The sequence below is a fragment of the Sphaerodactylus townsendi genome, linkage group LG05, assembly GCF_021028975.2.
Source record: "Sphaerodactylus townsendi isolate TG3544 linkage group LG05, MPM_Stown_v2.3, whole genome shotgun sequence".
NCBI classification, from domain to species: domain Eukaryota; kingdom Metazoa; phylum Chordata; class Lepidosauria; order Squamata; family Sphaerodactylidae; genus Sphaerodactylus; species Sphaerodactylus townsendi.
The window spans coordinates 67,017,518-67,029,973 of NC_059429.1; the positions used below are offsets into that span (position 1 = coordinate 67,017,518).

General features: G+C 42.2%; 1 protein-coding gene across 1 annotated transcript in view; it reads left to right on the top strand.

Annotated features, from left to right (window-relative positions):
• SLC26A8 (solute carrier family 26 member 8) overlaps positions 1 to 12,456 on the top strand; it is a 41,986-nt gene that overhangs the window by 14,154 nt on the left and 15,376 nt on the right. The window contains exons 8-10 of the mRNA XM_048497861.1: positions 4,798 to 4,880; positions 7,243 to 7,390; positions 10,336 to 10,449. Of these exons, the coding sequence (XP_048353818.1) occupies positions 4,798 to 4,880; positions 7,243 to 7,390; positions 10,336 to 10,449 (345 nt within the window). The remainder of the gene's footprint in view (positions 1 to 4,797; positions 4,881 to 7,242; positions 7,391 to 10,335; positions 10,450 to 12,456) is intronic.

The window sequence follows — 12,456 nt, forward strand, 5'->3', positions numbered from 1 at the left end:
TCGTGAAGCGATGTTCAAAAATGGCGTTTCCATGCCGCTTGGACAGCATGAGCACAGCGCTGTGCGAACGCCTCCCCAGGGATGGCGTTTTTGCCGTCCCTGGGGTGCTGTTTACCTCCCATGTGGAAACAGCCAGAGTCTCACTGAAAGTTACTCTTAGATATTTCAAGGTACTAATTTGCTCTATTGGAATAATATTTATGCTCCATTGAAAGTTCCTAGGCCTTTTTCTAAAAACAAATACTTTAGTCTTAACATAGGTAATGGCCTTTTTTGCAGTATTTGCCAACTTCACTTTTAACCTTTTAAAACCTGCTCAAGTTCCTGCCATAATGTTTTAGCGTGTTTAGATTTCTTTTGTTTGAGTATTTGTTTAAAAGATGATCTGACAGAAATAAGATGATTTATAGAAGTTCCAACTGAATTCTGTCAACCTGTCACATGTATTTGGCCATTTTTCTTCTTGCCATTCTGCACTCATAGTCAACTATCCACTGCACAGATTAACTAAAGATTTTAAAGGTTTTCCATGAGAGGCTAAAGAAGAAGAGTTTGGATTGATAACCCCCTTTCTCTCCTGTAAGGGTTCTAAAAGGGTTCTGATACCCATGTTTCCTGCAGGAATAGGATGTTGAATCTGTGTAAAAATAAGAGGAAATCTGGATTATATAGTTTATTCCACTACCACCCAAGATTCCAAGAGAGTAAAAGTAATTGTCAATCCAATTTTTCAGTCTTATCCAGTTACCCTTCAGCATTTGTAAAAATACAGCCATTCTTAGGGGGAGCCGTTTATTTGGTCGCTGGATTTTGTATAAGCTGATCATAATTCTTCTGACATTGTTTATGGGCTCCATCGTCTTCATTAATGGCTCCAATTGGCTGAGTGGTAAATGATGATGGAGCCTGGGCAGGATGCAGGTCCTCTGCTATGTGGACTAATGACGGAACAGATGTTTGGAATTAACTGTTTCCTAAGAGTTTAGATCTTAAATGCTGGAGTCTAGCCTATTAATAACCACTAGTTGTTCAGATGCTGGAAGAGCTAAGAAGGAACAGATCTGATTCTCCACTATTGTATCTTCAGTGAGGGGTTGCTCATTGATAACAAGTGGATCAGCCCAATTAATCAGGTAATTTGGTGAAAAACTAATATCAGTTCCTTTAGTAGATCAGTTGTTTGCTGTTACATTTTTGTGTAGATGCAAGATTTGGGAGTAGGGGAGATTTGTTTTAGCATGCTCCATTTGGGTCCTAGTGCCTACCTAGTTCTGTTAGGTAGGCGGGCACTAGGACCCAAACGGAACATTCTAAAACAAAGACGATCACACATGTGGCAAATAAAGTTGCAATTCTGTTTTTTTTTCTTTTGATGAGATGGTGGTTTTTTTATAGCGCTGTATTCTCAAACACCTGTACTGGAAAGATTCCCTATGAGTTGAGGAATGTTTTTTGTTGTAATAAACAACAGGGAATGCTGGGGCTTTCAAAAGTTAGTAACACTTTATAAGCCTGGTAGGACTATTAAAAGTCTCTACTGATTTAAGATCCATAGATCAAACATGGCCTTTAAAAAGAGTCCTTAGATGTTGTATCACATGTGAGTTTGTGCTCCAGGTTGGGATATTCCCCCTGAAAGGACAAATGGTCAGACAGATTGCAGTATTAATTGGTAAGGAAATCCTTCATTTCATGTCTTCTTGTTATGTCAATACGAGGAGTTTGAGGGGCCATTTTAGTTAAAAGGTGTTCATTATAGCAGATCTTTGAGGATTCCCCACTGTTTATGGTTGGCACTGATGCAACTGACTACTCTAATTTGGAATGTACCACTTCCAGCTTATTGAATATGAAGTTTACAGTTCTAGCTGTCATTTGCAATAGCTCTTTTAAGGTATTATCAGTTTCTCCAGCAATTTCCTCCTCATCTTGTGAGAAGAATATTAAGTCCTCAGTTTGGCCCACACGGCATGCTCCTGGCACAGGATTTTCAGGCATTTTAGGCAAAATTGGCTAAAGCTGCAAAATGATTAGAAATGATAATATCTGGAGCAAAGCAATCTCCAATCTTAGTTTGCTTAGGTGCTGGGGGAAAAACTGAATCCCTTGGTTCATGAGCTGCCTTGCAGCTTCCATTACTAGCTGCTGCAGCTAAAGGTGTTTAGAGTTAATAAATTAGCCAATAGATAAGATGTTTTACAATCCTTCAAAATAAGAATTAATTACTTTAAGTCAGTTGTTCTTCTTGTTATATCTCAAGAATCTGGCACTAGGAGTTTACTCCCACTAGCACCAGGATTACTGCCACTTCAGAAGGAGTTTACTTCTGCTACCAGTTTGCATACACTAAGACTTTAATTATCCAATTATCCAATGTAACAAGACATTTTCAAAACAAGACATTTTCAACTTTTCACCCTTAATTAGACAAAATAGCCAAGCTCAGCAAAAGGGGAAAGAAAATCCTGTTTCAACAGCCATGAAGTTTTCTACAGCCAGCAGAACAAAACAAAAATGAAAAAACTCCAAAAGCTGCAGGAGACTCTAATCATGCTGTTATCTTGTCGCCAACACCAGAAGTGTGGTTTTGCCTTTAACCTTATGCCTGTCTTAGCTATGCTGCAGCGTCCTCCTCACACAGTTTCTTTCTTTACGCTCCCCTACATTGAGACTAACATAGGCGATTTCCTCACTGGCTATTAATCCCAGGATAGTCACTTGAAATATCAAGGTTTCATCTCATTCTCCCCACTGCCAAACCTTGGAAAGCAAATAAATCCCAGCTCTGTCGCTCCCCCCACCCCACCCCATCCCGCATCTCTCCTGTACTTGGTTGCTTGTGCAACTTTTTGGCAAAACACGTTACCAATCCGCATCAGTGGGGCGGTTCGGGGGCCTGATGTAGTTCAATTTCCAGCCGTTCACAGTGACGCAAGTGCTGCCAGCCAATCAAAGTGTGGCGGCCCATGCACGATGCGCGCACAGTTATTTATTTTTGGTTTTGTCACATTTGGTTTCGTTTCACTCGGCTTCTTCTGTTATGGTGTAACGTTTAATTTCTCTAATGAGAGAACGAGAGCAAGGCATAATGTTTAAACTCAGAGGGGGTGCCTTGCTCACGGTCTCATGTCTTCATTGGCTGACGTGATGACGGGAAGAAACGTTCCTGCCCCAACACAGCACAACAGCCAATCAGGAGAGAACCGCCAAGACCCGCCAAGCCAATTGCGCGGCAGTGGGGATTGTTGCATTTCTGAAATCCGATGCAGGCCTACAAGTCTTCCCTGGAAAAATGGTGCAGTGAGGATGTTGAATCCGCAATGAAAAGTTGCCGTTCATTTTGAAATTTGGATTAATCTACTTTTAATTTTCAGTGGGAAATTGCCCATAGACTTCGAATCCTCACTAATATTGGTTGTTGGTTGCCAGCAACCCACAAAATGGTCATTAAGTATGGTATTGCAAGATCTCAGCGGTATATTCTTAAAGATGCAAACATTTATTTTTTATTCTTTGTCACCGTGGTGTAGTGTTTAAGACCCCTTCCGCACATGAAGAATAATGCACTTTCAATCCACTTTCACAATTGTTTGCAAGTGTGGAAGTGCATTATTCGGCATGTGTGGTAAGGGGCCTGAGAGTGGTGGACTTTAATCTGGAGAACTGAATTTGATTCGTTACTCATCGACATGAGCGGTGGACTCTTATCTAGTGAACTTCATGTGTTTCCCTGCTCCAACGCATGAAGCCTCCAACACCTTGGGCGAGTCACAGTTCTTCAGAACTCTTTCAGCCCCATCTACCTCACAAGTTGTCTATTGTGGGAAGAGAAAGGAAAATGGTTTGTAAGCTGCTTTGAGACTCCTTAAGGTTGAGAAAAGCAGTGTATAAATCCAAAATCCTGTTTTTGTTTGCTTTAGATTGTGCAAATCTGGCATTTTCCCCAAGCATATAGAAAAATACCCATTTTTGTCACTGGCTCCACTGTATGGGTTTTTAATTCATACTTTAAGGCCCATAGATTTAAGTCTGCCTCCCTCTGATTACAGCTGCAAGCTACAGGTTGGGAAATATCTGGAAATTTGGGGGCCTAAGGAGGGCAGGGTTTGGGGAGGGGAGGGACTGCAGTGGGGTATAATGCCATTGAGTACACCTTACAAATCAACCATTTTCTCCAGGTGAATTGATCTCCGTCACCTGAAGATCAGTTGTAATCCCAGATTTCCAGCTACAACCTGGAGGTTGGAAACCCTAGCAATGACCCACCACATTCATCTGAGCCAATGGGCTGGAGTCTATGAAATTTCAGGCTAGAATAAGCAATTGTTATTTTTTTAAAGCACCACAAGAGAATGATTCTTAATTGTTTTACTTTATGCTCACAACTTAAAATATAGGAATTGAAATGGAACATTATATGCCAAAGCCATTAAAACATCTGTGTTCTAATTTATAATGAATTTATCAACCCTACTCCTAAAAACATTGTCTGCAATATCAGCATATCTCAAACCTTTGTTCATAGACAATATAATGTTCCTCACTGTTCCAATATAACACATGACTTGTTATAATGGGTAAGTAAATCATATACCCCTCTAGCACATGTACAGAGCAATCTATAAGGGGGGTGGGGGTGACCCTGGTGCAGGTGCCATTTGTGCTGGTGTAAGGGACATTTATGCTGGGTCTGGAGCATTTATGCTGGTGCTGAGGAGCAATGGGATAATGCAATGGAGGAACGCTGGAGTAGTTTAATTTATAGTCGTTTGGATAATTTTCTGATTTCTTTTTCAGATTATTGTATGTACCATAATTTCTACCCAAATACAGTGGCATGCCGAATCCAGTTTGGGAATATTTGCAATGGTACCGTACAGGTTGGTAATCCACAGCTAACATAATGTACTATGTTACTGAATTTCGCTCTACAGAATCTCATGAAACTTGGTAAAGTATGTAGAGTTACATGAAGTAGCCTTATAATAAGTTAAGGCATTGGTTTACAACAGGGGTCCCCAACATTTTTGGGTCTGTGGGCAAATTTGGAATTCTGATTTGGCGCAGCAACAACACTGCTGCCACAAAATAGCTGCTGCAGGAGGCAGAGCCAGCCACAAAATGATTACTACAGTTTAACATCAGTAACATAATGCCTTGAGCTGTGGTGGCAGCTGCTGCCAAAGCAATATCTTTAAAAATCTGCACAGCCAATCAATTCTCCAATAGTCAATCAGATACCTTGTTGGGCAAAGGCCCTACTTGGCCCCACCCACTTCCTAAAAATACTTGATAGGCACCAGAAAAGGTTTGGCAGGCACCCTGGCGCCCACAGGCACAATCTTAGGGACCCTTGGTTTACAAATATCAGGATTGTCTACTCTGACTGGTAGAAGATCTCCAACATTTCAGGTAGAGGGAGGCCTTTCACACACCTACCTGATGCTTTTACCTGAAGATACTTGGGTTGAAACTGGGAACTTCTGCATATGAAGCACATGCCCTATCCCTTAGCTAGAGCCCCTCCCTTTATTGGAGATTATGTGAGTTACCATCACTCTTAGAATTTATTTTCATTAGGTGCTGGAATGTTTCTTAAAACATAAGCCCAGGGTTCTGCTCTTACAAGCTTCCTGGTGCCTGGTGACCATTTTTGCAATTATTTCATGCTGCCTTCTGGCTATATTGCTAGTTGTCACTGAAGTCAGAACACTATAGCACACTGTAATTATTATACAGCAATTATTTTCAGTGGCTTGGGAGTCACGTGCGACTCTTAGACATGCCATCTGTGTCTATTCTGCATATTGTTCCTTAATATGGCACTCACCTAATGTTCCAGGAAGGTGAGTTTGTGGTTCATACCTTGTAATAGTTGTAGGACTGGCAACTCCAGGTTGGGAAGTTTCTGGAGATTTGAGGGTGGAACCTGGGAAGGGCAGGGTTTAAGGGAGAGAAGAGATCTTAGCAGGTATAACAGCTGCAGAGTCTACCCTCCAGAGCATCCACTTTCTCCAGGGGAATGGACCTCTGTGGTCTGGAAATCAGATGTGATTCTAGGAGGTTTCCAGGTTCCAACTGGAGGTCGACAACCCTAAACAGCTACTGCATGGGCTGGAGGAACCTAAGCTGTGGTTCTCATGCCAGGGATAGAAGGGTCTTTCCTCTCCATCAACACCCTTTATATTTTAATCCCAGAGGACTGTCCAGAAAACAGCAAGCTGGCTGCAGAGAAGGCAGATTAGAGCCACCACTACAACAACCACACAGATAAAGAGAAAGCTGACAACAGTGGGGCACCATCTTTAGAGCTAGGTCTTCTTTGAGAGCCTTGGCAATCTTACTGTGTTGCCTGATCTGCTGTGCCTCATGCTGGAGCTATTGAGAAGGCAGAGAAGAAGGCCTTTCCCCACACTTCCCACACACAAGGACTGGCTAAAGTTCAGTGGTGGAAGAAACTCTATGTGCTAAGAAGTAATATAGTAGCTAGTACAATTACATGGTTCATGTCAATACTTATGTTGTTATTATCAATACCTATATCAATTACTTATATTCCACAAGTCTCAGAATTAGTATGTATGTTGTAGATTCCTTGTCAACATGTCCCTGAAGTAAACAGGCATCCTTACAGAATTCAATACCAGTACATATTGAAAATGTAAATTGTAACCTCATTTTTATTTGCAGTGGTGCATTTAAACAAGTAATCAAGAAAACACTTTCCTGTAATTACCATGTATCCTTTTTGCGTTCATTCAGTTGAGTAGTGGTATGGCATGGGAAAAATTTATGCTAAAATTATTATGTGTATTAGGCTTAGCTGAGAGCCAGTGTGGTGTAGTGGTTAAGATGTTGGACAAGGATCTGGGAAACCCAGGTTCAGCCCACTTGCACCATGGAAGCTTGCTGGGTGAACTTGGACCAGTCACAGAATTGGCCCTGGATGGAGACCTCCAAGGAATACCAGGGTCATGATAGGGAGACGGGCAATGACAAACCACATCTGAACTTGTCTTGCCTTGAAAACCCTGCAGGGTCCCCATAAGTCAGTTGTGACTTGAGGCAACCTCCCCCCCGCCTCCCAAACTTAGCAGATCATTTCCACTGCAGGGAAAATCGCTATTATATTGTTAGTTCTCTAGGTATTTGTGTTCAATCAAAAGTGATAAATTGTGAACAAAAAGGACTACAGCAAATAATCTTTAGAAGACTCAAAATACCTCTTTTATATTATTCCAGATTTTTGCCTCCTACATTACCTGACTTTTCAAAATTGTACAAGATTGTATTACATGCTTTGTCTCTTGCAATAGTAAGCTACTTCCTTCTCATTTTTGTGGGAAAGAAGTATGCGACTATTCACAACTATCACCTGAGAAACACCCAGGTAAGTGTTCAATGTCATGTGTCATCTATCAATTGACTAAAGGGAATTAATTTTTCCTTGCCAAACTGAACAAACAACAAAATCTAACCCGTTAGGTTGTACTATATTCACACACACACACACACACACACACAGAGATTTGCAAAGTCTCCATGTGGTGAAGCAGCCTTATGGGGCGGGGTGGGGGTTCTTTCCTCCCCTGAAGTAAAGGCCTCCAGCTGCTCTCCAGGCACCAATATTCTTAAAAGCTACCTTGTTGGCTTTCCAGAATTAGATTAGCATAATTAGACAGGAAAGGCTATAAAACAAAGCAGAGTTCACAATGCCAATTGGGAAAAATTACTCTGGTTGATTACTGCCCAGCAAGGTTCCTGTGACTTATTGGCCAGGTAGTCTTTGTTTCAAGGAATGTTTGGCATTATTACTAGTGGTGGGATTCAAATAATTTAACAACCAGTTCCGGTGGTGGGATTTAAATAATTTAACAAGTGGTTGTTTACAAGAGGCATTTTAACAACCAGTTCTGCTGAAGTGATTCGAACCTGCTGAATCCCACCACTGAATCAGCTAGCTTTTTGCTTGCGTCCAGGCCACCCACGTATCGACAAAAAATGGAGCCCGGGGCAAGAACTGAGTTTTCGCCTCCCCGGGGCAGTCCCTGGGGCAAGGAGAGGGGCTGGAGGCTGGCAAAGGCCCGGAGTCTGTGGGGCTTGGCAGGCACCACCGCTCCAATGAATGAACCAGGGGTGGGTGGGATAAGCCCCATGAAGCCCCCACCTGCCCGCCTCCCTCAACCATCCCCAGCTGGGCTTTCCCCGCACAACTCAGCCCCTTGAGACATACAGCAAACCAGAAGGGGGTGCAGCTCTGTGTTGGCGCGCAAGGGGGGCCATCTCAGCCGGCCCAGAAACCCAGCCCCATGTCCCCCAAAGCCTGGTCATGAGACCCACATTGACTGTAATCAGATTAATGTTTTTGCCCTCTGCCCAAGCTTGATTTGGGCAAATAATACTCCACAGGAAAAGTAGGATGCAAAATACAGTAGCCACCAATTCAAGCAATTTAGGAACATTCCATCATCAGATAATGATATTCTCACAAGATAGTCAGAAATGTTGAACATACCAACGAGCATTCTTTCTGGTCATGTAGAATGATATCCTTGCCTATCTGCATTTCAGTGTATACTTTCTGCTTAGCGGAAAACTGAAGTTGCTCCCTAAAATAAGAACATTATGGCCAATTACGCACAAGGAGGCGTAATTGTCTGTCATGGCAAGAGCTCTTCTACAGACATATTTCCTCTAGCTCCGCTTTCACTTCCTCCTCTTTTTCCATCAAGGATATCCACTTACAGCAGGATTTTAATTTTGCTTTGCTGCCACAGTGGGACAGATTTGCCAGTAGGCACAGCTTTGCCCTGGACCTCTTCCCTCCACCCGCTGCCAGCCAGCCTAGTCTTATCCCCCTGCCACTCCCTTGCGCTGCTTTGCATGCTTCCCCCTCACCCTCCTCCCTGTTGCTGACTACTTCCCGCTTCTTGTCCTGCTGCTATTGCCCATGGCTTCCCTGCTCCTGCATATTTTTAGATCTTTAAATTAAAAAAAATTAAACAACCATATTGATAGATCAGTAAATTGATACTAATACTAAAATATGTAAAAAAAATAACACAATCAATCAGTCCAAGCACCCAGTTTGCCCTTGCATTTGATAACAAACTGTGATGTCTTTAGCCTCTTAGTTTTATACGCAAGCAATCATTGATTCCAGACCGCCAGCCCATCAGTCTTGATGCTTGGGTTACTTACAGCACATCAGGAGACAGATGATAGTGAACCTGAGGAGCTTAGTTAATGGCAGTTCACATTGTCCTTTTGCGGTTTTGCAGTTTGCATGCCACCATTTCTCCTCCCTCACTTCCCACCATAAAAGACAATCAGTGTTTGGGCAAAGTGTACATATGCCATATTCACAATTTAAAAAAAACTTTTTTGTCTTTTTTATATTGATATATCAATCTGTTGATAGATTGATATATTCATCTATTGATTAAATTAAAAATAAAAATTAAAGATTATATTCAAAATTAAAGCACACATATGCAATAGAGTATCCGCAAAACATAAATCCCACCCCACCCCAGACGCAAGCAAAAAGCCAGCTGATAGGCAGTGCTTGCCCCACTGCAAACAGGGCAGTAGGTAATAATGCCAAACATGCCCCAAAACAAAGATTCCCCAGCCAGTTCTCTTTGAAGTCACTGGAACCTCGCCATGCATAATCGGCCTACATGTATGTATACCACCTGGGCTATCTTCAGTCTTTTGCTGTTGTTGCTCCATTGTTGCTCCACTCCCCAGTGAAGGTTTCAGAAGACTGAGCAAGTCATGCTCCTGAAATGGATAAAAACAATCAGCAGTCATCACAGAGTATCATCCTCTAAGTGATGAGAAAGAACCTCCTTATATAACGTCAACATTTCTTTCTATGCATCTGATTATTTTTACTGTCAAGATTAGATACTTAGATAGCTTTGAAAAGCACTAACTGCTTACGGTAACATCAGTTGATGCTGTTTTTCTGCTGCAGTTTTTAATTAACTTTGCAATTACTCTTAACAGAGCCAGATAATACAATGGCTTGGAGTCTATGCTACATCAGGCGAACACCCCCCAGTGTGACTTCCATTAGAAAGAACATTCAAAAATAGATTTCTGTGCCTTGTCATTTCTCTTTAAGTGGCATTAAATCAATCCCCCTTCCTCCATGTACAATCAGATACCAAGGCAGCTTTGTAAAGAGGTTCACTGATGTTTGTAAGCATCCATAACAGTTTCTCATCAGAAACAAGGAAGAAGAGAAAGGATTCAGTGTTTGATTATTTAAGAGCAATATTTGTTTTAAATTTAGGGATAAGATTAATTTTCATTTCTGATACACAGGACCTGTTGGCTATCGGACTATGCAATGTCTTTGGTTCATTTTTTAAAAGTTTTGTTGTTAGCTGTGCTGTTTCTGCAACTGTTATTCAGGAAAAGACAGGTGGGAAAACACAGGTGAATTGTTTATTATGAAATCCACTTTTTTTTTTTACAAAGCTTCATTTAGATTATATTCTAAGATCTATTTCCCTTTATGCAGTATGGAACTCTGAGATTGAAACTATAGTTCAGTGATTCCCAAACCTTCTCAAGCCACTGCCCCTTGGTTCCACAAACTCATCCCCAGTGCCTCCTACTCTATCTTATAAAAAGCATTGTTCATAATAGTAGTTTGCATGACCCACTGAAGAAGATAATAAAATTCAAAATAGCAGCCATTAATTGCACATTGTCTGGGGTTAGACCTTCTGTCCCTGAGCTAACTTCAGAGAAAACAGGTGTCTCCAGAATAAGCTGGGAGAACTATCAAGAGAGCACCGCAGAAGTCAGACCTGACACCAGAGGAGCAGCTTCTCAACTGACTGCAATACACAGACACACTGGGCAGGCCAACACCCAAGGGCACCCAAAGGCAGAAAGGGTGGCAGAAAGGTAGCTGAACCCATCACAAGCTGAATCCATCACAAGCGATGTTCCTCATCAGTTGTGGGAGCCAGGAAGACTTCTTTGGAATGGTGGACTTACCTCCTTTGGCCAGCAAGGGCTAGATGGAACACCTATAAGGCTTCTGAGGAAAAGGTGAGGGGAAATGGGATCCCCCTCAGGCAGGCAGCAGCCCATTGCAACTAGGTCCTGCCACTTTCATAGGCCCATTACTCAAGATAGAGGAGGTAGCTGAAGCTGAACTTCACCACACTGAGCAGAAACATGTTGCCCTCATTGTATAGGCTGCTAGGAACTATGTGCAGGCATAGTTGTCCTGTGCTCATCAGAGAGTGTGCACTTCACATCTAGTATCTGGACTTGTATCTCTTTCTGATGGCACATTGCTCCATGCTGAGCTTCTTGGTGAGGCACACACAGTGGACAATATCTCTCCAGCCAGTGAGAAACAGCATGATGAGTAGGCAAGGATATTTCTATGAGTTTCATGTTGATTGATGGCAGCACAAACATTAAGGCAGCGGCACAAGCAATAAGCTTCAGGCAGTGGCGTAGCGCCAACGGGGCCGGGGGATACAATGCCCCTGGTGGAGCAGCGAAGGGAGAGTTTCGGGGCAGGTGTGGGCGGCACCGTGGCGGGGGGTGTAGGGCATGTGTGTACCCCAGCCACAGTTTTCCCTTGCTCCGCCCCTGGCTTCAGGCACATTTACTGCATGGTGCACCTTGTCCACCTCATCCACAAAAAAACAAAACGTCTTCAGGATGTAAAAAAAATGTTTTGGGGGGGAATTCTGCGGGGGGGGGGGGAATTTGGAAAATGTTTTATTTTTTCTCAAAACGGACTTCCAAAAATGCTAAACTAGCAACTTTTTTCCTGCAGTTGCTTTGAAAATGTTTCCTGATTGCTGTATAGAGACCAGGAAGTATTTTATTTTTCCTGCCCAACTTGTGACATCTCTCACTTTTGATTTGTGCAGCTTGTGCCCATTTTCTGCAGCTTCAGGCTTCTCTGAGCCACCCACCATTTCGAGAATAAATAAAATAAAAGAATAAAATGAGTTTTCACTGCCTTTTTTCCTTTTTTTTCAATGAGGTGTCTTCAAAAGTATGAAGACTCGATGTGAGAATCAGCTGCAATTCTCATATCGAGTCTTTGTAACTTCAAAGACACCTCATTGAAAACAAAAAAGGGAAAAACAACAAATGTGTGGAATCAGCACTGAAAACTATATTCATGTACTTTTCAAATGGAAATTTGGGACGGGTGAGCTGCAAGCAGAGAAAACATCTATGGGAACCTTCTGCAAATGGCATGTGGCACGGAGAAGCAGCAGAAAATAGCTTAGAAAACAGTACCCATACCCCCATATAACTTTCCCATAGGGTATAATGGAGGTGAATAAATTCAGATTCCTGAATAAAACTCTAATCTGAATATAAGTACTGGAATTTGGGAATATTGAGAATGCTGACATTTTCCAGCTCCAATATACCCAAATTCCCCAAATACCATTTTTT